This window comes from Ostrinia furnacalis, unplaced genomic scaffold, assembly GCF_004193835.3.
Source record: "Ostrinia furnacalis isolate ACB-3 unplaced genomic scaffold, ASM419383v2 OfSCF0990, whole genome shotgun sequence".
Classification (NCBI taxonomy): Eukaryota; Metazoa; Arthropoda; class Insecta; order Lepidoptera; family Crambidae; genus Ostrinia; species Ostrinia furnacalis.
The window spans coordinates 35,683-63,524 of NW_021131229.1; the positions used below are offsets into that span (position 1 = coordinate 35,683).

General features: G+C 46.4%; 1 protein-coding gene across 5 annotated transcripts; it reads left to right on the forward strand.

Moving 5' to 3' along the window:
- Polr3A (RNA polymerase III subunit A) lies at nt 1-27,694 on the forward strand. 5 transcript variants are annotated; one of them, XM_028301765.1, is made up of 28 exons: nt 1-165; nt 513-648; nt 1,126-1,275; nt 1,769-1,983; nt 2,679-2,805; nt 3,465-3,619; nt 4,127-4,304; nt 5,320-5,457; nt 6,011-6,208; nt 7,113-7,237; nt 7,593-7,704; nt 8,039-8,271; nt 10,569-10,669; nt 10,980-11,115; nt 11,685-11,798; nt 12,027-12,146; nt 12,920-12,999; nt 13,371-13,484; nt 13,992-14,149; nt 15,579-15,751; nt 16,453-16,557; nt 16,895-17,084; nt 18,502-18,720; nt 20,649-20,767; nt 22,501-22,710; nt 25,024-25,117; nt 25,703-25,903; nt 27,224-27,694. In XM_028301765.1, exons 1-28 carry the CDS (start codon nt 122-124, stop codon nt 27,434-27,436), a joined length of 4,158 nt encoding a protein of 1,385 aa, XP_028157566.1. In that variant the 5' UTR covers nt 1-121; the 3' UTR covers nt 27,437-27,694. The 5 variants fall into 5 exon arrangements, with proteins under 5 accessions (XP_028157566.1, XP_028157561.1, XP_028157562.1 ...); XM_028301760.1 differs by lacking the exon at nt 27,224-27,694 and adding an exon at nt 17,627-17,782 and having other exon boundaries at nt 16,895-16,928; nt 25,703-26,055; XM_028301761.1 differs by lacking the exon at nt 27,224-27,694 and having other exon boundaries at nt 25,703-26,055.
- The last annotated feature ends 148 nt before the right edge of the window (nt 27,695-27,842 follow it).

The following is a 27,842-nucleotide window of genomic DNA, read 5'->3' on the forward strand; positions in this document are numbered from 1 at the left end:
CTGTGTAGGCTGCGGTTTGTCGTGTTATTTTATTTTGAAATAGTTTTCTTAATCGTGATGTCGATTCCGGTTTGCTGAAGTAATAGTATTTTTTCTAGCAATTCTTCACAATTTCTTCAAAATGCCTAAAGAACAATATAGGGAGACATACGTGGGCCGAAAGATGTAAGTAAGGTTATGTTTACACGGTCATATGGTTATTGATTCACAGGAATTTCATGGTAAAACGTACAAATAAAGCTTTATAGCTCTATGAACAAATTCCTCATATATTTCCTAACTTAGTTCTTCAATTCTACAACTTTTGAAGCTATATCTTCATCACTAAAATAGTATTTCATCATCATCCAGATATTATTTTACCATGTTTTTTCGCCATAATATCGTTTATAAACATACTATACCAAAAAGACAGTTTCCGAAATGAATATCTGTATTCGAGCTAAATTATTTATTCTATTTATTGTAAAGTCGCAGCAACAGGCTCCGTTAACATGTCCGTTACGTTTCAGTTCTCATGTGACGTTCAATGTGGATAGTCCGTCGCAGATCCAGCAGGCCGCTCACATCCAGGTGATCACGAAGAGCTTGTACGCCCAAGATGGGCAGCGGGTGCCTGCGACATATGGCGTGCTGGATAGACGTATGGTATGAAACAACAAATAATCCGAACATATTAATTCGCAAAAAGCCACATAACATGCTATTTTTAGTGGTTTTATGTTAACTCAAACTCCTGAAGATTATGGTACTTTCTTTTATCTAAAGCCTTACTTCTTCTTTTCTTGTCGACAACAAACCTACACAGTGTCAGCTCAAAACTCCGCCACAAGAGTGGCGTTGTCAGTAGCACTCAAAAAGCCTTAATGGCAGTATTGTTTGATTTGGAAATTAAAGCCATCTTTGAATGTAATGTAGAAATTTAAAAGGTATACCTGCACATAAAATACCACAAAATTTTGGATTAATAATGATTTCTTTTTATTATTATTTTATTATAGCTTTACCCACATAACAGTATTATTTAATTAATCCGAATTTCCTTTGTTTGTTGTTGTTTGGGTAAAAGCCTCTGAAAAGTGATTTCATAGCAAACATTAATCAATCACTCCTCTACTGATGCAGGGCACAAACCAGAAGGACGCAAACTGCGAGACGTGTGGCCTGGGGCTGGCGGAGTGTGTGGGCCACTACGGGTACATCGAACTAGCGCTGCCCGTGTTCCACGTGGGCTACTTCCGGGCTACAATCACTATACTGCAAACTATTTGTAAAGTGAGTATGAATAAAAACACTGAAATTACCATTGTAGGTACTATCACTATACTGCAGACTATTTGTAAAGTGAGTGAGAATTAAATCATAGAAATTACCAGTGTATGGGATTATTGTAAAACATGTAACAACTTTGCTTTTATAAATCTGAATCTAAATGGTATGTTTAATGAAAATTTAAAAAGTATAAAATTTGCACCATATTGAATAAAAGGTGAATGATTTTATTAGGGAAGCTACAGTTTCCTATTAAACGCTATATGCGGCGTATGTCGTCAGCGTCAATAATGTTCCTTTGATGTCCATAAGTCGAAGTCAACGTGTGAAAAAGACCACAATAGTACATTTCTATGGTAAGCACGTCGGTAGCAGGTACGTCGACGGCATTTATAGCCTGAAATCCACATATTTTTTTGTTATTTTTCTTTTATAAGCTTCGTCAGAGATAATACTAGTAAGACAGCAACAAACAAACCTTTTGTTTTTTTTCCAGGAATGCGCAAAAGTGATGCTCCCCGAGCCAATAAAGAAGTCGTACCGTCGCAAGTTCATGAACCCGGAGTTATCCTACCTACACAAGAAGAGCCTTCGCGCGGCCGTCCACAAGAAGACCAAGACGTGCAGCAAGTGTCCCTCCTGCGACGCCCTCAACGGGATGGTCAAGAAGAGCTCTGCGGGTATCCTCAAGATCGTGCATGAGAAATACAGGTGCGTTGTTTTTGACAGCGTAAATACGAATCCATCTTCATAGAAACGCCCGAGCGCGGTTTGTATGTGAGCGCGCCAATAGTATGCGTCGCGCACGTACACACTGACAAAATTTAGCGTGGATTAGCGGTGAGGTGCTGAATTTTGTCAGTGTGTGCGTGCGCGCCGCATACGTATTGGCGCGTTCACATACAAACCGCGCTCGGTGCGTTTCTTTGAAGATGACCTACTCATTTGTATTTACTCTGTTTTTGAGGAATAGAGACACCCTATTGGATGATTGCTAGACTTCAGTTTGTGAGTGTTCAGGCATTTGATTTGATAACATTTACTTTCTCCCACAGTATCAGTAACTCAAATCAAATGAGGGATGAGGACATGCCTCATTTGCATTATTTAACGTACAGGTTGAAAAAAGTAGTGACAATTTGAAAAAAGTTTTTATAATATCATTCAGTCTTAACTTTTTTATTAGAATTGGGAAAAAGCCGAGGCAAACGCGATATGAGATTGTATAGCTTGACATTTCGCGTTAGTTAAGAACTACCTTTTCTTTACTGTATATCACGATTTCTCAAACTTTATGCTACATACTCTTATTAAATCTTTCAGACAACTAACCTCTTTAATTTAAAAAGAAGTTTCTTTATTTCACAAAATAGTAAGTCAATCTAATATTGTTTATTTGTCTTCAGAGCAAAGAAGCCCGACGATCCCGTAGTGTTGCGAGTGCTGAATGAATTCAACGAAGCCAAGGAGTCCAATAAGGAGCTGGCAACGATGATTAACAGCGGCCTGGTCATTGAGATGAGCCCTTTGACGGTAAGTTATTAGAGACATTTGATCCTATGACTTCAGGTTTTTGGGACCCTGTGCGTCCACGCGCACTGTGAGACCTCATAATAATGTTTGTGAACACTGGTGTTATTTTCGCAAGTGTTAACTTACGAGCCCCCAAGCGGTAGCCGGCTGCCGCGTAACAATGAGGGTTTTCGCGAATGAAAAATCCGCCAGATGGCAATACGTAGACGCGAGGTCCAAATGCTGCATAATTGGTTATTTTTGACATGACATTGACAGATATGTCAAAATCCACCAATCACGCAGCAGTCAGACCCCACATCCACGTCCCGCCATCTAGCGGATCTTTCATTCGCGTAAACCCTCATTGATTATCTAGTGTCTAGATTCGCGGAGCTTGAAGAATTAAAAATATTTAGTACCGACTCTAAAACTTGCGCGGATGCACGGAGCGGATGCCCGCTTATTAATTAATGCACAAATATTCACGCCCGAACACCTCGCATGCACAGCTTATCGCCCTCGCGAGTTTTACCCAGAGCAAGAGACTCAAAAGCGACATTTATTATGTCCAGTACTTGAGTACTTATTCGTTCGAAACCCGTCTACTTAAATTTTCTATATAATGGAACGCGAAAGCCCAAAACATGTTTAAAATTTACCATAAATAAATTCCCCAGGTCATCAACCTGTTCCGTCGCATCCCCGACGAGGACATCCCACTGCTGGGCATGAACGTGAAGCAGTCGCGGCCCGAGGACCTGATCCTCACGCGTCTGCCCGTGCCACCTATATGCATCCGTCCCAGCGTGGTGTCTGAGATCAAGGCCGGCACGTGAGTGTGACCTTTAGCTATATTGTCTTACTACCGGCCGCCCGCGACTTCGTACGCATGGATCCCGTTTTGCCCCCTTAGGAGTGGAGTTTCGTAAAATCCTTTCTTAGCGGATGCCTACGTCATAATATCTACCTGCATGCCTTTCAGCCCGATCCGTCCAGTGCAGGTTTCGGCTGTGCGGTGATAAATCACTATGTCAGTCAGTCAGTCACCTTTAGATGGTTTAGAGTTCCTTGAACGCCCAGCGTGATCTCCGTGATCAAGGCCGGTACGTGAGTGTGACCTTTAGTTATCAGGGTCCCTTGAATGCAGATCATGTAGATTAACAGCTAGAATCTTTCTATCGCTATCGCATCTTTTTTCTGAGTTGGATTCTTAGTTGAGACATAATGTGACTTCTGTGTTTATGTTGTAAAAGTGTACGCATTAAAATGTCATAGAAGCCCAATTTTTCTTGACAAATCCCCATACACAAAAGTGAACTCATCAATTTTCTTTCCATAGAAACGAGGACGATTTGACAATGAAGCAATCGGAGATCCTCCTCATAAATGACGTCATAGCTCGCCACATCGCCAGCGGCGGCAAGAGCGAGCTGGTGCAAGAAGACTGGGACTACCTGCAGCTGCACGCCGCGCTCTACATCAACAGCGAGATGTCGGGGATCCCCCTCTCGATGCAGGTGCGTCACTAGGGATCCTGCTGACGTCACAGCTCGCCACATCGCAGCGGCGGCAAGAGCGAGCTGGTGCAAGAAGACTGGGACTACCTGCAGCTGCACGCCGCGCTCTACATCAACAGCGAGATGTCGGGGATCCCCCTCTCGATGCAGGTGCGTCACTAGGGATCCTGCTGACGTCACAGCTCGCCACATCGCAGCGGCGGCAAGAGCGAGCTGGTGCAAGAAGACTGGGACTACCTGCAGCTGCACGCCGCGCTCTACATCAACAGCGAGATGTCGGGGATCCCCCTCTCGATGCAGGTGCGTCACTAGGGATCCTGCTGACGTCACAGCTCGCCACATCGCAGCGGCGGCAAGAGCGAGCTGGTGCAAGAAGACTGGGACTACCTGCAGCTGCACGCCGCGCTCTACATCAACAGCGAGATGTCGGGGATCCCCCTCTCGATGCAGGTGCGTCACTAGGGATGCCCAAAAGCTTAACATCCGCAACTGTCATTTTTAATCATGCAAATAGTTATTGTAATGTTTGGAATACGCACGCGGCGTGTGCAAACTGACAATAATGTTCATAAAAGATGCGGGATGCGTTTACTTTAACCTGACCGCGCAAATCTGGCAATTACCACCAAGGCGGAGAAGAGCGGAGACGAAAGGAGATGACTGTGTCGGGCAGTGTTCCTCGCTGCCTGCTCCCCGCAACTGCTGCACACCCGAAGGCGTCATCTATTCGTAGACAACAATAGACTGACAGCTCACAGCGCTGCGCACAGCTCACATATCTTCTCCTCTCGTCTCGTCTCCCTTTGTCTCGTTTTCGTTTCGCTTTGATAGAAATAACCTGCAAGCTTCGCCACACATCTCTTGTCTTGTCTTCGCTTTGGTGGAAACTGGGCTTGAGTATTTTAATTAATATTTATTCTCTATATTTTATTGATTTTTTTTTATCTCTGGCGGTAACCGAGTCTGACGGGCTTTTTAATTATTAATTATTTTATTTTATTTTATTATTTGTCAGCCGAAGAAGCCAGGCCGCGGGCTGGTGCAACGCCTGAAGGGCAAGCAGGGCCGCTTCCGCGGGAACCTGTCCGGCAAGCGCGTGGACTTCTCCAGCCGCACCGTCATCTCGCCAGACCCCAACCTGCAGATACAGGAGGTAGGATGATGTAGACTGTTGACGACATGTCGGGGATGTATACTTTATGTATGGTGGCTCGCTACTGTTCGTTTTTCAAAAGTTTTGACAGACATTACACTATCGTTATGTGCATGTACACGTACACACACAAGTAAAGCTGACTCGCCTTCGTGAGTTGCAGGAACTATACGTGATGATGATTCATTCAACCGATTTTGGCCATGGCGATCAGTTTGACTCCTACTAACACAACAAATAAAGCTATAATCAAAATGTCGAAAGGAACTAAGCAAACAAGTTCTACTTTAACACAAGGCAAGACCCAGGGGACCGCAGAAGAGGACAATGCAGATTTTGATGTCAGAAAATTGTATAAAAATGCGTTGACCGCTCTAAAAATAAACTGATATGCCCTACTTCTCCCTGCGCATGGTGGGAGTAAATGCTTGCAAACATATTTAGACTAGTGTGACTGTGGGATTGGGTCAATATAGAACGGACCCCTGGACCTGAAGGTACACTCAGGTCCAGTTTAATCAGCTCAATGTATACATTACGTCATGTCCCACAGGTCGGCGTGCCAGTGCACGTGGCGAAAGTCCTCACATACCCCGAGCGAGCATTCGCGGCGAACCTGGCGTGGCTGCGCGCGCTCGTGCGGCTGGGGCCGGACGCGCACCCGGGCGCCAATTACGTGCAACAGCGCGGACTTCGACACAAGAAGTTCCTCAAGTACGGCAACCGGGAGAAGATCGCGCAGGAGCTCAAGGTCTGTAGTAAAGTCCGGTCGCCAAGCAGATAGAATTTCGTTCAATGACCCCAAGCTAGCTGGGTTAACATGAGGGATGCTCGCGCTTTGTATAAAAGTTGAAATGCTGCTGCTACTAAAGTTCGGCCACCAAGCAGATATAATTTCGTTCAATGACCCCAAGCTACCCATCTTTATCGCGTGTAATTATATTGTTGTCGCGCACGCACACTCACTGCGGCCGTTCGTTGCACACTCGCGACAGCAATATAATTACGTGCGAGTGATAAGGATGCAGATGGGTAGCTTGACCCCTCATTGGACGAATATCTATCTGCTCGGTGGCCGGACTTTAGTAGCAGCAGCATTTCAACTTTTGTACAAGGCGCGAGCATCCCTCAGGTTAACCCACAAAAACATGTTATCAGCATCATTTCAGACAATGCTGCGGGGTTTACCCCGAAAAATATTATGTTGCCATCCCTCTCACGCAAAGTGAGATGCCACCATGAGCGACGGAGATAGACTCAAAACTACGTAAACGTTTCGGAGTAGCCCTGCTGGTCTACTATTAAATGGCAAAGCATAATCACCCGTTTCGCAAAACTTCTTCATGTTAGCCAATAGCAGCCAGGGCTGGATGCAACCCCATACAAAGAACGCCACAAAGCACGATATTATCAGCATCATTTCAGCTAATGCTGGTCTACCGCTGGATGACAAAGCACGATCACCCGCTTGGCAAAAATTCATTTCAACTTATGGCAAGTCACTTGACGTAAAGCTCTAAGGAGCATCACAAATCAAGATATCCCGCTTTTTCATCCAGCCTCTACAAGAGTCTTCAAGTCAAGTCTTCTCGAGCCAATATTCAATATTGAGTCAATACTCACCACACATTTTCATTTACATTTTGTTTCTTCAGTGCGGCGACATCGTCGAGCGACATCTGGTGGACGGAGACGTGGTGCTGTTCAACAGACAGCCCTCGCTGCATAAACTCTCCATCATGTGCCACCGGGCCAGGGTGCAGCCACAGAGGACCTTCAGGTAACTGACACTTTATGTCGTGGTAATAAATGCTGTTTTCCTTAGTCAAAAGACGTAAGCTTTCCGTTAAGTTGTATAGACGTTAAGTTGATATGAATACAAAATACAAAAGGCCAAATACACAACGAAAGGCATTTTCATGCCAAAAAGAGCGCCCGCTCAAACCTCAGTATAAATCGAGACACTACACTAGCTATAGCACTACCAAATGGCAGATGTGGGTGTGGCCTATACCAACGGCGACTTTACAATGTTTTAGCTCCTCCCCCAAATCAATATTGTCATACACTTCTCTCGGAATTTCTATAAAGTTAATACACAGCAGAATACTAAATGTTGTTGTATGTGTTTGTAGGTTCAATGAGTGCGTGTGCACACCATACAACGCTGATTTCGACGGAGACGAAATGAATATGCATCTACCACAGACTGAAGAGGCGAGAGCTGAGGCTCTTATTCTCATGGGGGTAAGTCACAATGTTTATGGTATTTATACTTTCATTTTAGGTACGGACTAGTGATTAGAGTTTAGCAATCTCTCGATCTGGATATCCGAAATCCAATTCCAAAAGGGACATGCAAATATCAAAATCACTTTTTTTGGTTGGTCACAGCTTGTTTAAGATAATAATGTATCAACTTGAGTTGACAATAGCCCAACAGTGTCACTACCAGACTGCCTATTCTAGTGTCGGTAGATTTTTTTCTTACCCATTATCCGCTGGACTTTAGTGGTGAAACCAGTTCTAAAACGAGAGGATAACTGGAAGAAAATTGACCATAAGACATGACCATTTCCAGAACAAATCCAACCTCGTCACGCCGCGAAACGGAGAACTCCTCATCGCAGCGACCCAGGACTTCATCACCGGCGGCTACCTCATCACACAGCGAGACACTTTCTTCACCAAGCAGGAAGCGCACCAATTAGCTGCCTGTCTGCTGGCGGGCCCTGACGCCACCATGCGCATCGACATGCCTCCGCCCGCCATCATCAAGCCAAGGATGCTGTGGACCGGGAAGCAGATCTTCAGGTAAAGCCTGGTCCGTGAGCACGTAGAATTTTGTCCAATGACCCCAAGCTACCCATCCTTATCGCTCGCGCGTAATTATATTGCTGTCGCGACTGTGCGACTGGCACCCTAAGTGAGTAGCAACATAATTACGCGCGAGCGATAAGGATGGGTAGCTTGGAGTCATTGGACAAAATTCTAGGTGCTCACGGACCAGACTATAGCTAGCAATCCCATTAGGATCTCTGTTTTAAAGGATAGGATAAGGAGGAACGAAGCCCAGGACTTCATCACCGACAGCTACCTGCACAATAGGAAATATTTGACGACGTGAATAATGCTCTTTCCAAAGTATTAGACTGGTTTACAACTAATAATTTGCTATTAAACGCAAAAAAAACCAAATGTTTAAAATTCACTATGCCTAATGTCAAACAAGTTAATACTAATATTACAGTAAATAATGAACGCATTGAACTGATAAACTCTACTGTCTTTCTAGGTATTACCCTAGACTGTAAATTACAATGGGGCCCCCATATTGCTGCCTTGGCGGGAAGACTTAGTTCAGCTGCCTTTGCGGTGAGAAAGATCAGAAACTTGACTGATGTTGAAACAGCAAGGCTTGTATATTTTAGTTATTTTCATAGTATTATGTCTTATGGTCTTTTACTGTGGGGCTCAGCAGCAGACATAGAATCAATTTTCATTTTACAGAAAAGAGCTGTTCGGGCAATATACGGTCTTAAACCACGTGACTCGCTTAGAGAAGTTTTTAAAGAAATCAATATATTGACTGTGGCTTCGCAATACATATTTGATAACATTATGTATGTCCGTAAACATATACATTTATTTACTAAGAAAAGTGACGTCCACTCATTTAACACGAGACATAAGAATAAACTTGCTGTTCCATCATTTAGGTTGCATAAGATAGGTAATTCATTCTTGGGGAAATGTATTACCATATTTAACAAAATACCACACAACCTTGTCGAATTGCCAATAAACAAATTTAAGATACATATAAAAAATACCCTTATGTCCAAAGGGTACTACAAGGTTCGAGACTATATTGATGACAAGGATGCGTGGTCAGTTCAGTCTGCACATATTTGATGTACTTAAATTTGACTATTCTTACCTTTAGATAATTCCTGGCAATAAGTGGTGACTGAGTTTGTTCCGGCGTTTCTTCTCAGCACTTGCCATATGTTTGTCTCGAAGCGCTGGTAGGGCCCAAAAGATAAGGAGACATGTAAAGTGCCCCATAAGGGCTACCTTTTTCTTTTTTTATTATTTTCTATTGACGTTCATAAGTGCCACTTGTGGTCTAAACTGAATAAATATTTTTTGATTTTGATTTTGATTTTGATTTTGACCACATCACGCAGCGACACGATATGCTGCCGTCTGCTATGATCAAGCCACGTATTCAGATCTTTAGGTATTCTTCATCATCCTTTGAAAGAACCCCTGATCGCAGCCAAGCTCCTAATCCCCAGGACTTAATTAGGATTCGATCGTTAGCGCACGAAGCAGGAAGCTTCGTATGCTGTGGACAGGCAAGCAGATCTTCAGGTACTTTCCGTTATAGCAGCCACCCAGGATTTCATCATCTCATCTCCGCAGTGGGAAACTTTCCTCATCATCAAGCCGTCATCAAGAAGCCGCGTATGCAGATCTTTAGGTACTCTTCACTATTCTTTGAAACAGTCCTGGTTGCAGATGAGCTCCTAATCGCAGCGACCCAATGGCCTAATTCACGTATTTTGAGTTTTTGACTCACTCAAAATCTCGTTGACGTTTAGAAGTCGTCCTATTGAAAAACAGTTCCAAATCCGTATTCACGTGTCATTTAGATAGAACGATCTCCTAAGAGCAGCGACCCAGGTCTTCATTAGGATTCGATTGGTAGCGAACGAAGCAGGAAGCTCTGTATGGTGTGGACTGACAAGTGGAGCTTGGTGATTCATCGAGAGCTCACTTGTAGCTAACCAGGGAGTTCCAAATAGCAACCACCTGAGACTTCATCACCGACAACTAATCATCACGAAACGACGCTATATGCTATTGCTTGCCATCATCAAGCCTCGTATGCTGTGGACCGGCAAGTACGGGACTATTTCCACCTCTCGTTTCCACCGCTCCAACTCCTGTGTAGCCAGGATCTACAGCTTGATCGCCAATAAAAACCCAACTAGTTAAGGTCTTGTTTTTCCTCGGGGAGAGTTAAACTGTGATTGGATCGCGACGTAATTAATCCGAAGAACATAAGGAGTTCGAAAATATTTCAGGAGTTATTTTTGTTACAGCTTGATAATGAAGCCAAACAAGCGGTGCGAGATCAAGGCCAACCTCGAAACTAAGGGGAAGAACTACACCGGCAACCAAGACATGTGCGTGCAGGATTCATGTAAGTAATAACACTTTATTTAAAATAGCTTTTACAACTACAAAGGCTTTAAGACATTCACGTTGTATATTTCATGCACATGCCAGAAGCATGTCGAGACAGTCAATTGAGTGGACAAACAACTGACGGCAGAGGATCCTATTTCGCGTTTTACGTCTCATAAAAAGGACATGAATTGATCACTTCAAACGACGAGTCCCTGTCAACTTTGATTTTGATTATTTGATTGAAACATTGCGACGGTACATCATCTGCTACTGTGCGTGAATTTGGAGACGAATCGATGATTTATGACATGTTTTTACTACAGATGTGATAATCCGCAACTCGGAACTGCTCTGCGGGTCGATGGACAAAAGCACGCTGGGCTCTGGTACCAAGAGCAGCATATTCTACATCTTGCTGCGCGACTGGGGCGAGGAGCACGCCGTCCGAGCCATGTGGAGGTATGTTATAGCTCTTAGGTGTATGCTACTTTGTTATATTGAGGACTAGCTTTCCGCCCGCGGCTTTGCCCGTGTGAAAATTTGTTTTCATAAACCGGGATATAAACTATCCTATGTCCTTTCCCGGGACTCAAACAATCTCTATGCTAAATTTCATCAAAATCGGTTCAGTGGTTTAGGCGTGAAAGCGACACAGAGGAAAGTAAGTTTCACATTTATAATATTAGTAGGAATATCTCTCTCTTACGTTTAACGTTTCGTAATAAGTATGAAAGCGCCGCTAAGCAATGCATTAGCTGCGCTTCAGCAGTCTATGAAACGTCACTCAAAATTCAAGTGTATGGAGTTTTTTAGGGGTCGTGTCGATTCATGAGGATGGACCTTAGTCTGTATTAGGTCTGTTCAGGGACTATTCCTACCTCTCGTTCCCACTTACTGTTCCTGTGCAGCCAGGATCTTGACCGCCAATGAAACCGAACTAGTGGACGTCACATACTATGTTTATTACTGTCCGGATGATGTATGTACAAAGATACAGCGAGTGAACTAAGTAATTTGTCTGCCTACAGGCTGGCTCGCATGGCGTCGTACTACATGATGAACCGCGGCTTCAGCTTTGGCATCATCGACGTCACGCCCGGCAAGAAGCTCATCGAGGCCAAGAACAAGCTGCTCGAAACGGGGTAAGTAGCACATCGTTCGTTCGTTCGTTTCAGCCGAAAGACGTCAATTCTTGTAGGAGGCGTTTGTCCAGTTGTGCACGTCCTTTAGTTGAAATGAACATAGGACTGAGTCTATGTCAACCATATACTAAAAATGGCTCAATCAAAACGACAGCTTTTAGTCAATTTATTTAGCGATGTCGATATCGACATTTATGCAATTCATTTTACTGTAATATTTTTGTCCAGGTACTCGAAATGCGACGGCTACATCTTGGAAATGGAGAAGGGAACACTCCAGTGCCAACCCGGATGCACGATGGAGGAGACCTTGGAAGCCGTCATGCTCAGCGAGCTTAGTAGTATCAGGTCAGATAACGTCATAAAACTATCAAAGAGTATAATGCCGGAGGCAAATGCAAAATTTAGTTGCTTACTACTTGTGGTCAAATACCTACCTTGTATGCATTAAAAAATGTTATGGCGCAAGTCCACTATGCGGGAAGTTGACGAGACAAAGCGCGAGCCCGCACCCCGAAGAATGGGTGACGCACGGCGAAACTACCGAAGTGCGTCTCGTCTCGATCAATATCCCGCGTAGTGTACTTGCTGCGCCATTATATTGCTAGCTGTGTGGTTCCTGCAGAGTAGAATAGGACACCCCATTCTGTGTTAGAGGAGACTAAGGGACAAATAGGCGAAAATCATGCCTTCTCAACTCCTCAGGCCAGCAGTGTACCTAGGTCAAATCCTTCATTTGCTTCTGGTAAATTAGAGGTTCTTCCTCTTGAGTCAGTGACCTGATAACGATGATATAATATATAATATAATATATAATATCCTTGGACATTTTACACTGCGCCGCTAGTCCCAAACTAAGCAAAGCTTGTACTATGGGTACTAAACAACGGATATAAACATACTTAAATACTTTTTTTTTGTAAATACATACATATTATACATAGAAAACACCCAGACCCGTCACAGAAATTAAAATTCATCATTTCAATTTCTGCCCGGCCGGGAATCGAACCCGGGACCTCTCGGCATAGTAGTCCGTTCTGAACCACTACACCAAACGGCCGGCAAATAATGTTCTATTACATGTCTATTGAAGAAAACTAATGTTCGTTTAATTGCAGAGAGTTGGCCGCCAAAGCTTGCTTCCGTGAGCTACACCCGACAAACGCACCACTGATCATGGCACAAAGCGGATCCAAAGGTAGTGTACTACAAAATTTGCATAGCTAAAGCCTGGTCCGTGAGCACGTAGAATTTTGTCCAATGACCCCAAGCTACCGATCCCTATCGCTTGCGCGTAATTATGTTGCTGTCGCGCTCGCACACTCACTGCGGGCGCCCGTCGCACAGTCGCGACAGCAACATAATTACGCGCGAGCGATAGGGATGAGTAGCTTGGGGTCATTGGACGGGATTCTACGTGCTCACGGACCAGGCTTTAGATCCATATTTACAGCTTACAAAACTTGAACATTTGCCGTGTGAAATAGAAAAGGCAATGACAATCACGTACTTCGTGATCATGAAAAATGGACTTACAGCAAGAGTTATAGAGTATATTTTTGTGTGCAGGATCAAACATCAACATCTCGCAGATGATAGCGTGCGTGGGGCAACAGGCGCTGAATGGCAAGCGAGTGCCCAACGGCTTCGAGGACCGCTCTTTGCCACATTTTGAGAGGCATTGTAAGTATATTCTATACAGTCAATCCTAAATATAAACCCTTTACATGTGAGATAGCCAAAATTGGTAGCTTTAAACGTCATCATGGACCCTTTAAAGACATATATTTTTATGGTGCCATAATATTTAGAAGCTTAACCTTGTTTTAAGATCCTAATGCATCATAAGTGTTACAATAGGGTAACTTAAAAATAAGGGGTTGATGGTAAAAAAGGGCATAAAACATTTTAAAAAAATGCTCTGCCTGTAGCAGAATAGCTTGTCAGAACAGAATCTGAGTGACAGTTTGCTGAACCAAAAAGTTGCACTTAGAGGAGGGGCTATAGGTCCAGTGTTTAAATGAGTGTACTTGAGGTATGTGAGCGGACCGGAGGGTCTTTTTGTGAAATCTTCTTTGGATTTATGTCAATGTCACCCCTCCCGTGCTCGTCACTGACTCAGTCAAGCGCTAGATCTAATAGTAGTAAACTGCCATTGACTAAAATATTGATGATCTTTTTTCTACACAGCCAAGATCCCCGCCGCCCGAGGGTTCGTGGAGAACAGCTTCTACTCGGGACTGACGCCGACGGAGTTCTTCTTCCACACCATGGGCGGGCGCGAGGGACTCGTGGACACCGCCGTCAAGACTGCCGAGACAGGGTACTTGCAACGGAGACTTGTCAAGGTGGGTTACATTCCAAATTCTATGTTTAATCCTGTAGCCTTATTCACGTAACAAAACTTCAACGACAACAAATCGCTGAATGATCCTATCGAGTAATCGTTCTATCGAAAATGACTCTTGTGAATACGGATTTAGAACTGTTTTTCAATGGGACGACGTAGCAAAACTTTAATGACAACAAATCGCTGAGTTGCGATCCTATCGAGGAATCGTTCTATCGAAAATGACCCTTGTGAATACGGATTTAAAACTGTTTTTCAATGGGACGACTTCTAAACGTCACCGAGCTCTTGAATGTCAAAATACGTGACGTTAACTAATGATGATTATGATATTTCAATGAACGCTCTGTAGGTTAAATTTTCCCCAGAATATCGTAATAGGAAACTTAACCTAAGGGTAATTTATGAGAATATCAGGCCTTCCCAACCCGCCTGGGTTAGCGTGAGGAGTGTAGTCAAATCCTCCTTGTCTCTGATAAATTCGGGAACGATTTTATATGTTAGGAGGACGAAGTGGAAGCGCTAGATGTGATTCGTTGCATTGAGATTCATACAATTTCTGCCTTTAGTTTCTGGGCGCGCAACTCGGACGCCTGCTACGATTAGGCCCGGATCCACCAAGACCGAACGGAGCGAAGAAAAGAAGTATTTTAAACAACCAATCAGATTTCATTATTCAGGAAACCAGGCAATCTGAGGGCCTAGTGTGAGTTTTTTTCAAACGTGCTCACTAGTGAGCGAAAAAAAATGACATTAAATGTATGACGGATTGTACAGCGCCCCTAGCGGGAAACTTTCAAAAACTGAAAGGACATCATCCATTTTGGTCCAAAATCAAAAGTGCCGGCCAAAAAATAAAAGTGCTGTATTCTGATAGAATACGTCCGCCTTAGCATTTTTTACTATGGCACCAAAGCTGGAGCACCACTGTGCATCGTAGTATTTGAGTTCTAAAAATATATGAAACGACTGACTTTGATCTCAAATACTACGACGCACAGTGGTGATACAGCTTCGGTGCCATAGTAACAAATGCTAAGGCGGACGTATTCTGTCAGAAGACAGCACTTTTTTTTATTGGCCGACACTTTTGATTTTGAACAAAAAATGTATGAATAGTCGATGACTTTTAGATCTCAAATACTCGACGCACAGTGGAGCTACGGCTTTGGTGCCATAGTAACAAATGCTAAGGCAGACGTATTCTGTCAGAATACAGCACTTTTTTTTGTTGGCCGGCACTTTTGATTTTGTACCAAAAATATATGAAACGTGGATGATGTCCTTTTCATACATTTTTTGAACACACTCAGCCCACTGATTGGATATTCAAAAGACTTTTCCACTCCGCTCCGCCTTGGTGGAAACCGGGCCTTAGTCTCGTCTCATGGTTTATTATATTAGTTTGAGCTTCTGTTCTCTTGCAGTCGCTGGAGGACCTGGTGCTGCATTACGACATGACGGTGCGAAACGCGACGGGCGAGGTCGTGCAGTTCCAATACGGCAGCGACGGGCTTGACCCGTCCTGCATGGAGGGCAAGGGCCGGCCCGTCGACCTGCCGCGCGTGCTCGCCGACGTGCGAGCGAGGTGCCACGCCAGGTACACGCCGCGTGACGTCACCACCAGGTGGAGCGGTCCAGTACGGCAGCCACGGGCTCGACCCGTCCTGCATGGAGGGCAAGGGCCGGCCCGTCGACCTGCCGCGCGTGCTCGCCGACGTGCGAGCGAGGTGCCACGCCAGGTACACGCCGCGTGACGTCACCACCAGGTGGAGCGGTCCAGTACGGCAGCCACGGGCTCGACCCGTCCTGCATGGAGGGCAAGGGCCGGCCCGTCGACCTGCCGCGCGTGCTCGCCGACGTGCGAGCGAGGTGCCACGCCAGGTACACGCCGCGTGACGTCACGACGAGGGGGGGGCCGCTCCAGCAGGCTTCGATGCCTGGACTCCAGGGCAAGGGTCCCGGGGAGACCTTCGGCCGAAAATGTCACAATGACAACGAGCGTATGGGACACGTCACATGGCCTTGAGCCATGGGGCATGTCAAGTGGCTACAAACAAGCGTATGGGGCATGTCACGTGGCGACTAGCCACTGGGGCATGTCGCGTGGCGAAGAGCGTATGAGGCGTGTCATGTGACGACGACGTAAGGGACACGTCACGTGGCGAATAGTGTATGGGGCACGTCACCACGCGTTGTGAATAAACTAACAATTTCTGCCGTGCCAGTAAACTAATTTAACACTTTGACAGAATTAAAAACCTTTTTATGTTGATTTTCAAAATATTGTTTTTGCTACAGGGAAGAAGAACCTTTGGACGGAGACGGCATCGTTCTAGCAGCCGAAGAAACCTTAGCTCTGGACGACTTCAAGACTTGCCCAGTCGAGTTCAAGAACGAAATATTGTAAGTGCTTTTAAAGTCCTTTTTAGTATCAAGAATATTAAAGATACAGCAGTGCAAAATATGTACTAAACATAAAAAAGAGAGGACGAAAGAAAGACCAACTATTGTAACTTAGCCAAAACGAGTGAAAAGTAGTTATTTTAAACAATTTTGACTTACCATTTTCATTTTATTAGAGTTCTTTGTATAAGCCGGGACAGACTGCCTGAAAGCGGGAATGTCCCGTCCAAAGCGGGACGTATGGTCACGTTAATTATTTCCCATTTTAAAACTGGTAGTGTTTTAGTGTTAATTAGCTCGTCTTGAACGGTGAATCTTAACCATCCTCATTTTCCAGGGCATTCCTAAAAAAGATCGCGGACAAAGTGCGCAATCTTCGGGCGAAGTACGCGCACTGCGGGCCCATCATCCGTCAGCTGGAGCGGCTCACGCTGACGCAGCTGGTGCGCTTCGTGCGCGTCTGCCACGACAAGTACCAGCGCAGCGTCATCGAGCCCGGCACCGCGGTAGGCGCGCTGGCGGCGCAGGTGAGAATAGAAATGATCAGGGTATGCAAGGCTGCATAGGTCTTAACCCGCCCTGTAAGACAGCACCGTTCTGTATCGCAAGACAGCACAGTTATGTACAGTCAACAGCACATCAGGCTATACATTTTTGTTTCAAAATCGCATCTGTTACGACTAAATAAGACGCCATAGTGTTTACGTTGATGTGCCGTCGTCTGTACCTGCAAAGTAACACAGGTATGTGCCTGCAAGACAGCACCGGTTATCTATACTAATATTATAAATGCGAAAGTAACTCTGTCTGTCTGTCTCGCTTTCACGCCTAAACCACTGAGCCGATTTTGATGTTTGGCATAGACATAATTTTAGTCCCGGGAAAGGACATAGGATAGTTTTTATCCCGGTTTTTGAAACAGGGACGTGCGCGATCAAGTTTTTCTGTGACAGACAAAATTCCACGCGGGCGAAGCCACGGGCGGAAAGCTAGTGGTCTATAAAGCAGCACAACAATATCTCTGCAACTTAGGTCAACAGCGGTAGTAAGTGTTAACATCAAAGTGCGTAACCTTCGCGCTAAGTACGCGCACTGCGGGCCCATCATCCGTCAGCTGGAGCGCCTCACGCTGACGCAGCTGGTGCGCTTCGTGCGCGTCTGCCACGACAAGTACCAGCGCAGCGTCATCGAGCCCGGCACCGCGGTGGGCGCGCTGGCGGCGCAGGTGAGAAACTGTGCAAAACATGACTGATCATAGGCCAGGCAATACTGATCAGTGCATGCAAGGCAGTACTGATAAGGGTATGCAAGGCAGCACTGATCAGAGTATGCAAGGCAGTACTGATAAGGGTATGCAAGGCAGCACTGATCAGGGTATGCAAGGCAGCACTGATCAGAGTATGCAAGGCAGTACTGATAAGGGTATGCAAGGCAGCACTGATCAGGGTATGCAAGGCAGCACTGATCAGAGTATGCAAGGCAGTACTGATAAGGGTATGCAAGGCAGCACTGATCAGGGTATGCAAGGCAGCACTGATCAGAGTATGCAAGGCAGCACAGAGCTGTGACTGCAAAACAGCAAGAGCTGTAACGACAAAGCAGTACAAGTGTTTGTCTGCAAGACAGCACAGGTCTATACCGGCAAGCTGCACATATCTGTTCCCATAAGGCAATACAGGTCTTTACCCGCAAGGCACATTGTGGGTCACAACGGGTCAGCTCATTGTCTACGAAGCAGCACAACAATGTCTACGCAAGCTTGGGGTAAGGTGTCAATACCTTACCCCCTCAAGTATTACAGATGAAGGAAGCACAGCTGTCAGTGTCCGCTCTAGTTCCTATAGGCACCACTAGTCTCTTTCTACACTGGCTCGCTTAGGCAATATGTATAGATCTGAACTAGATTCTTGGAAAAAATTATAATGATGTTCTTATCCTCAACAGAGTATCGGCGAGCCAGGCACCCAAATGACCCTCAAAACCTTCCACTTTGCCGGCGTAGCGTCAATGAACATCACGCAAGGAGTGCCGCGTGTCAAGGAGATCATCAACGCGTCCAAGAACATCTCGACGCCAATCATCACGGCCGAGCTGATGAAGCCGCACGACCAGGAGTTCGCTAGGAAGGTCAAGGGAAGAGTGGAGAAGACTACGCTAGGAGAGGTTTGTTTTGTTCCTTCTACTTGTCTTCCATGATCACTCAAGGAGTGCTGCGTGTCAAGATCAATAACGCTTCCAAGAACATCTCTACGCCAATCATCAAGGCTGAGCTGATGAAGCCGCACGACCAGGAGTTCGCTAGGAAGGTCAAGGGCAGAGTGGAGAAGACTACGCTGGGAGAGGTTTGTTTTGTTTCTTCCACTTGGCGTTCATGATCATGTAGAGGGTTCCATGAGTGAAGGAGATCATCAATGCTTCACCAATCATTAGCGCGGCCGTGCTGATGAAACCGCATGACCAGGAGTTCGCTAGGAAGGTCAAGGGGCGGGTGGAGAAGACTACGCTGGGAGAGGTTTGTTTTGTTTCTTCGACTTGACGTTCATGATCATGTAGAGGTTTCCACGGGTGAAGGAGATCATCAATGCTTCACCAATCATCAGCGCGGCCGTGCTGATGAAACCGCACGACCAGGAGTTCGCTAGGAAAGTCAAGGGCAGAGTGAAGAAGACTACGCTGGGAGAGGTTTGTTTTGTTTCTTCGACTTGGTCTTAATGATCATGCAGGGGTTTCCACGGGTGAAGGAGATCATCAATGCTTCACCAATCATTAGCGCGGCCGTGCTGATGAAGCCGCATGACCAGGAGTTCGCTAGGAAGGTCAAAGGGCGCGTGGAGAAGACTACGCTGGGAGAGGTTTGTTTTGTTCCTTCTACTTGTCTTCCATGATCACTCAAGGAGTGCCGCGTGTCAAGGAAATCATCAACGCGTCCAAGAACATCTCGACGCCAATCATCACGGCCGAGCTGATGAAGCCGCACGACCAGGAGTTCGCTAGGAAGGTCAAGGGGCGGGTGGAGAAGACTACGCTAGGAGAGGTTTGTTTTATTCCTTCTACTTGTCTTCCATGATCACTCAAGGAGTGCCGCGTGTCAAGTTCATTAACGCTTTCAAGAACATCTCGACGCCAATCATCACGGCCGAGCTGATGAAGGAGTTCGCTAGGAAGGTCAAAGGAAGAGTGGAGAAGACTGCGCTAGGAGAGGTTTGTTTTGTTCCTTCGACTTGGTCTTAATGATTATGCAGGGGTTTCCACGGGTGAAGGAAATCATCAACGCGTCCAAGAACATCTCGACACCAATCATCACGGCCGAGCTGATAAAGCCGCACGACCAGGAGTTCGCTAGGAAGGTCAAAGGAAGAGTGGAGAAGACTACGCTGGGAGAGGTTTGTTTTGTTTCTTCCACTTGGCGTTCATGATCATGCAAGGGTTACCCTGGTCCAAGAACATCTCGACACCAATCATCACGGCCGAGCTGATAAAGCCGCACGACCAGGAGTTCGCTAGGAAGGTCAAAGGAAGAGTGGAGAAGACTACGCTGGGAGAGGTTTGTTTTGTTTCTTCCACTTGGCGTTCATGATCATGCAAGGGTTACCCTGGTCCAAGAACATCTCGACACCAATCATCACGGCCGAGCTGATGAAGCCACATGACCAGGAGTTCGCTAGGAAGGTCAAGGGGCGGGTGGAGAAGACTACGCTAGGAGAGGTATTGTTTTGATTGCAACATTTTAAGTGGAAAAGTCCATTTATTGAAATCACAGTCTTCATAGTTTTTATTATTTTTTTATTCTTCTTCTGCTGTGCCTTTTCCCATTTCATTTGTGATCGAACCTCTTCGATCTAAGGCGCCAAGATAGTCTGGCTTTGGTCGTCTTGTCGTTGATCTAAGGTGTTCCTAATCTTTTGAAATGGTTCCTCCAACTGGCTTGAGGCGTCCTCTGCCTTTTGTGGATAGTTAGGGTTTTCTAAAACTTATTGCTCTCTTCAGCTCGTGTCATTGCATGCCTTTACTAACGCATACGACTTTCATCCATCTTGTCTGTAATGAATGCTCTTTGTTTATTAGTATTAATTAATGTGTATTTTTTTTAGATCACAACTTACATCGACGAGGTGTACTTGCCAAACGAGTGCTTCCTTCTTATTCGGCTGGACGCAGAGCGCATCAAGTTGCTGTGTCTAGAAGTCAACGTCGATTCTATTATTTATTCGTGAGTATTTCATTTATTAGTTCCTTTTGAATCTTTTCAAACAAGGAACCTACTTCTAGACTATAGATGACCCACGCTGAACTGTCCCACCAAACTCAATGACAGGGGGGCGCTACCATCGTACTATATGGTTTCCAACATGGCAAAAATCGGAACCAGCGATCCGGTATTGACTGTGGCGCCCCACTGTCAATGTCATGCATAGGACAGTTCAGTATTTTGGAACTACAGTCGTTGGTACTTGTCGTCACGTACTAACAGTGTTTTTTTATATGAACATCAATCTGGTCCCAAAAACTTGATAAGTTTTCAATCAAAAAATTTTCCTACAAAATTGATGGGAGATATCAATGACATATCATATAAATAGACACGTTATGCGCCTACATTATTGTATTTTAAAATGGCGCACGTAGTCCTATTTTATGACAGCTATTCATTTTGACATTTTGCACAGAAAAGGAGAATGGGGTAGAGTGAACCTCACAGATATAGAGAACCTAAATTGTATTTTCGAATGAACTATCAAACTAATATTTAAACAAAAGCAAGACAAAACGTAACTTATTATTTTCCCTTAAATCAACTTGAGTCTTATGCCTTTTTTGTCTTTTATAATGAGTTTTCAAATCCGGATTATTTTTATGTGCAAAATGTATGAGGTTTTACCCTGAGATTAAAAGTGGAATATTCTCTAGCTAGCTACAGACAGACAGACAGACATGACGAACCTATAAGGGTCCCGTTTTTGCAATTTGGCTACGGAACCCTAAAAAGACATTAAAATTCGATTATTTATACAAATTGCAATCTTTTTGGGATCGGGAAGTAGCATTTCTGACTGTAGGCTTTGAAATATAATCCTCGATAGGAAAACATAGTCCGCCCATATTTTTCATATTAACCACAGTTTTGATTTAGCAGACTGTAAATTTATACAGGTACATCAAATTTGTTTGGGACTAGAAGCGTATTGTAAAAATGTCCAAGGATAAATAAAAATAATAAATAATTAATATTATTCGTTTCTGCTATAATTTTGTTCCTCGAGTAAGTCTTTTTCGTTTGATCATAAATCATTATAATCATACAGTAATAATAGCCATAGCATTGATTTTATCGATTTCGGATGAATACGTGTCAACACAGGAATACATAATTATAATAATATTCTTTTCTAGAGAAAAACAATTATTCCGTGAGTTAAATGCAGAGTTCTTAATTGATAGATATTCGCCCCAACTTCCCCTGGCAGTGGTCTCTAGATTTTAGCTCAAATGTCAAATTCAACCGTCAACCCTTGTCAAATTGAATAAAAATTAAAATTTAATTTTTTACTAATTAAACTGTATTTACGAATGAAATGACACATTTTTCTGGTTCATAATAGTGGCAGTGTAATTTGTACATCAACTAAAAACACACGAAGGCATATTATCAATCAATCAGAGAGGCAATCGGGAAGTGCATTCGTGGCTGTTCGCGGCAACCGATCATGTACGACTGAATGCAAGAGGTCCAATTGTATCTCTTTTGCATTGCCATTCTTGAGCGGGTATAACGTATCTATACTATAAAAACATCTTAGGGAGATATGCGTTTAGTTAGGTCATAAAGAGTACATAATAAAATTTGCGTTTGAATCCTGTTGTTCTCAGTTTCAAAAGAGTTCATCAATTGAATAAGCATCAAATACTCTGCCAATGTTCCCTCTAACCTCTCCATTTCTTCAGGATATGCACATCAAAGCTGAAGCTAAAGCCAGCCAACATCACGGCTGTATCAGAGTGGGCGATCAAAGTGTCGGGCGAGGCGAGCCGCGCCGGCTGGCTCAACGTAGGGCTCCAACAATTGGCCCGACTATTGCCTGCAGTTCCCGTCAAGGGGCTCCCTCAAGTGTCTCGCGCCGTCATCGCCGCTGATGACACCGTCAGCCCCGTACGGTAAGTGGCTCAATAAATGGTCAAATCCCACCACCAACCATGGCCATACCAACGTATGTGGCTGAATCTTGGAAGATGCATGCGGAAATTGCGTCTGCTAGGCAGTTGGCACGTTACTCCACCGCGTGCAATTCTTGACTCTACAAGGTTTTTATTATACTTCCATTTGTCCCTTTAGCTTTCCTTCTGGGGCATGGGCACTACTTAAACGTTAGCACCATACAGTGCCTGGCAGCTTGACGACGAACCGTTCCTTCTCAATAAATGGTTAATAAGCTAGGTAAGAAAATAGCCACTGAGCCAACATCACCGCAGTATCAGAGTGGGCCATCAAAGTGTCGGGCGAGGCGAGCCGCGCCGGCTGGCTCAACGTAGGGCTCCAACAGTTAGCCCGACTATTGCCCGCTGTGCCCGTCAAGGGACTCCCGCAAGTGTCACGTGCCGTCATCGCCGCTGACGACACCGTCAGCCCCGTACGGTAAGTGGTCAAATCCCACCACCAACCATGGCCATACCAACGTATGTGGCTGAATCTTATCTTGAGAGATGCATGCGGAAATTGCGTCTGCTAGGCAGTTGGCACGTTACTCCACCGCGTGCAATTCTTGACTCTACAAGGTTTTTATTATACTTCCATTTGTCCCTTTCGCCACTCTCCCCCTTCTGGGGAATACACACTACTTAAACGTTGGTACCGTCCGGTGCCTGGCAGCTTGACGACGAACCGTTCTTCCTTTTGTGCCAAGCGTATCAATAAATGGTCAATAAGCCAGGCATGAAAATGGCCACTGAGCCAAAATCACCGTGGTATCGGATTGGACTGTGGGGATTTGATGTTCAACCACAATAAGGAAGCTAAGGTGTTAGTGCTTCTTTCCTAGCGGGTGTTGTGCTCGGGGACCAAGGACCAATTTTCACCATCTTGGTTTTCATATACATGTTGGGCATGGCAGAAAACTCCGACACCGCGATGTAGGATTGTACGCGCGGTGGTGTATGCCATAGTGAAGTTGTAACAGCGCCATCTGTTGGTCTAGTCTTGTAGTGGCGTATCGTAGAGGTTCGCTACAGGGCCATCAAAGTGTCGGGCGAGGCGAGCCGCGCCGGCTGGCTCAACGTAGGGCTCCAACAATTGGCCCGACTATTGCCCGCTGTGCCCGTCAAGGGGCTCCCGCAAGTGTCTCGTGCCGTCATCGCTGCTGACGACACCGTCAGCCCCGTACGGTAAGTGGCTCAATAAATGGTCAAATCCCACCACCAACCATGGCCATACCAACGTATGTGGCTGAATCTTGAGAGATGCATGCGAAAATTGCGTCTGATAGGCAGTTGGCACGTTACTCCACCGCGTTCAATTCTTGACTCTCTACAAGGTTTTTATTATACTTCCATTTGTCCCTTTAGCTTTCCTTCTGGGGCATGGGGCACTACTTAAACGTTAGCACCGTCCGGTGCTTGGCAGCTTGACGACGAACCGTTCTTCCTTTTGTGCCAAGCGTATCAATAAATGGTCAATAAGCCAGGCATGAAAATGGCCACTGAGCCAACATCACCGCGGCATCGGAGTGGGCTGTGGGTATTTGATGCTCAACCGCAATAAGGAAGCTAAGGTGTTAGTGCTTCTTTCCGAGCGGGTGTTGTGCTCGGGGACCAAGGTTCAATTTACACCATCTTGGTTTTCCTATACATGCTGGGCATGGCAGAAAACTCCGTCACCGCGATGCTGGATTGTACGCGCGGTGGTGTATGCCATAGTGAAGTTGTAACAGCGCCATCTGTTGGTCTAGTCTTGTAGTGGCGTATCGTAGAGGTTCGCCACAGGGCCATCAAAGTGTCGGGCGAGGCGAGCCGCGCCGGCTGGCTCAACGTAGGGCTGCAGCAGTTAGCCCGACTATTGCCCGCCGTGCCCGTCAAAGGGCTCCCTCAAGTGTCACGTGCCGTCATCGCCGCTGACGACACCGTCAGCCCCGTGCGGTGAGTGCCAAACTTGCCCCAGTGTCCGAGAATCTCACTCAGCAGTGGCCAAACTTGCCCTGTAGTGGCTAAACTTGCCCAGTAGTGGCTAAACTTGCCCAGTAGTGGCCATAGAGTCGCTCACTCAACTCACTCGCCCCTATAAAAGTTGAACTTCATTAGTTAAAATATTATTGTTTCGTTGTACTCAGCTATGTAACTTATGTTAATGTACCCCACGTCCGTCTTGTGTTACCACTTTGAAATATTCTATTCAAGGAAACGAATGGAAATTTTGAATAGCTCAAGATTCGTTCACGAGCAGTTTTCAATTTTTAATCATTGTACTTTGTTCCTTAGGTATAAGTTGTGCGTGGAGGGCGACGGTTTACGAGATGTGATCGCGACGTACGGCGTCGACGGTACCAAGACCACTTCCAATAATATCCTTGAGGTTAGTATTCATATTAAATACACCGAGGCAGACAGGAGAGACAAAAACAATTCATTGTTAGTGCTGGAATTCTTACCATTTTTTTTATGTAGAGGACTGGTCGGTCAACGTGGGATTATCCGCCAGAAGGGCGGAACCGACCCACTAAAACCCGACGGTGTCCACCGGAGCCCAATTAAACGGAGCTGCGAGTTATTATCTTAACTTGGTGGACATTCGTTCGCAGCTCTGAGTCAGGCTATCGCTCTCGCCTCTGGCTTCGAGGGGTCCAGCAATCTACTCCTCCAGTTGTTTTTTTTTTATAGAGGTTTTCTTTTCGCGGCCCTGATGGTCTCACCATCATGATGAAAGCGGTGCCGTCTACACTGGCTCCAAAGTTATAGTGTCTAAAGCCCGGTCTGTGAGCACGTAGAATTTTGTCCAATGACCCCAAGCCCATCCTTATCGCTCGCGCTTAATTATGTTGCTGTCGCGACTGTGCGACGGGCGCCCGCAGAGTGTGCGAGCGCACAAAATTCTACGTGCTTACAGACCGGACTATAGTTTGACCAAACGTGCACACTTGAGACATTGATCCTTCCTTAGGTGTACCACACGCTGGGCATCGAGGCAGCCAAGTCGACCATCATCAGCGAGATCCAGGCCGTGATGGAGGGGCACGGCATGAGCGTGGACCGCCGCCACGTGGAGTTACTGGCCGGACAGATGACGGCGCGCGGCGAGGTGCTCGGCATCACGCGCTACGGGCTCGCTCGCATGAAGGACTCCGTGCTCAACCTGGCCAGCGTGAGTACACACGGCTCCGGCCGAGGGAGCCGCGGCTCGAGTGTAGACGGCGCCACGTGGAGTTACTGGCCGGACAGATGACGGCGCGCGGCGAGGTGCTCGGCATCACGCGCTACGGGCTCGCTCGCATGAAGGACTCCGTGCTCAACCTGGCCAGCGTGAGTACGAGCTCAGTCACTGAAGCAGAGCCCGCACGGGTACCTTTCCTTCCATTTGGTGCAGGTGTTGTCCGGGCACGGATGCTTTGGCTCATATCTGCACCGCATTGGAAGGAAAGAGACGCAGTCCTGCCACGCGTGTCGCGGCGGTGCGGAGGACACGGCGCACTATACCCTTGCGGTATGTGCGGCGGGCTCCGCAGCGCAATACGCTTATCGCGGCGGTGGGCCGGGACCTTGTGCTGCCCAGTATAGTCAAAGCTATGCTGGACAGCAACGAGGCCTGGGTGGCAATGGCCTCCTTCTGTGAAAACGTGATGTCTCAGAAGGAAGCCGCGGAGCGAGAGCGCGAAGATGATCCAAACGCGTCCTCGCTCCGGCGACGGCGGAGGGGTCAGAGGAGGCAACAGTATGATCGCCTCCAGTTTCCTCTCCTCGGTGATGGCCAGCGGGCCGCGCCTGCATTGCACAGGCCACCACCACCGTCGGACGGGAACAGCTGTGTGCTTCCAGCTGCTCCTGTCGCCCCCCGTCCTGGGGGGCTTGTAGGGCCCGCCGTGTAGGCGGGCAATCGGGAGGGGCTGTGGTAGAGAAGGCTTTGTCCGGAAACCCACAGTTCCTCCCACTTATGCCGAGTGACGGATCATCGGGGTCTTTTTAGTGGGTATGCCTCGTCCTTCTGACTTGGTGAGCCCCACATAACCTACCCTGTCTCCACAGAGTAAGTATGCGATTCAACGCATTTTTTCCCCGTAAAAAAAGGAGTCTTATCTAGACGGTATCTATTTTAACTAGGGTTTCTCGCGTTTTCTCACAAAGGCTTGCGGGTTCCCCATGTGTAAAGTTTGTAATTTCAGAGAGATTTTTGCCTCTCCCCGAAGCAGGAACCAATGGGAAGAATCTAGTGACACTAGGGGGCAGTCAAAAGGTTCTCGGTGGGCTTGCCGTAGACAGCTAGCGGCCTTCAGTGAAGGCCTGCATTGCTGCATGCAGAAAGCGAGCATTTGGTGACCCTGCTCACATTAAACAGTCCCTTTTTCCCCTTTGACAAATGTATTTTTTTCCATTTCAGTGCATGTTTCCAATCTACAAAATTACCCTGTTTACCCCCTTAGAAATACCATGCCGTCCATATCCGTAATCAAAAACTTATCTCTTCCAGTTCGAAAAAACCGCCGACCACCTATTCGACGCAGCGTACTACGGGCAACGCGACCACATCGAGGGAGTATCAGAATCCATAATCGTGGGCGTGCCGGCCGGCGTGGGCACGGGCGTGCTGCAGCTGCTGCACGCGCACGCGCCGCCGCCCGCGCGCCCTCCAATGCCGCTGCTGTTCGACAGACCAGAGTACCACCCGTCCATATGGGAATGATACCGTCTATAGGGGCGTAAGGCACGTTACTGATTGATCGCCCCCTTATCTCGAGTGAGCCACGCTCCCTACTGTTCCACGCAGCAAGTAGCTACATTGCTGATTGATCGCGTCCCTTTCTGGAGTGAGCCACACCCTCTACTGTTCCACACAGCACGCGCCACCGCCCCTCTATTTGCGAGTGAGTACGTCCGCTAAAGCCTGGTCCGTGAGCACGTAGAATCCCGTCCAATGACCCCAAGCTACCCATCCCTATCGCTCGCGCGTAATTATATTGCTGTCGCGACTGTGCGACGCGCGCCCGCAGTGAGTGTGCGAGCGCAACAGCAACATAATTACGTGCGAGCGACAAGGATGGGCAGCTTGGGGTCATTGGACGGGATTCTACGTGCTCACGGACCAGGCT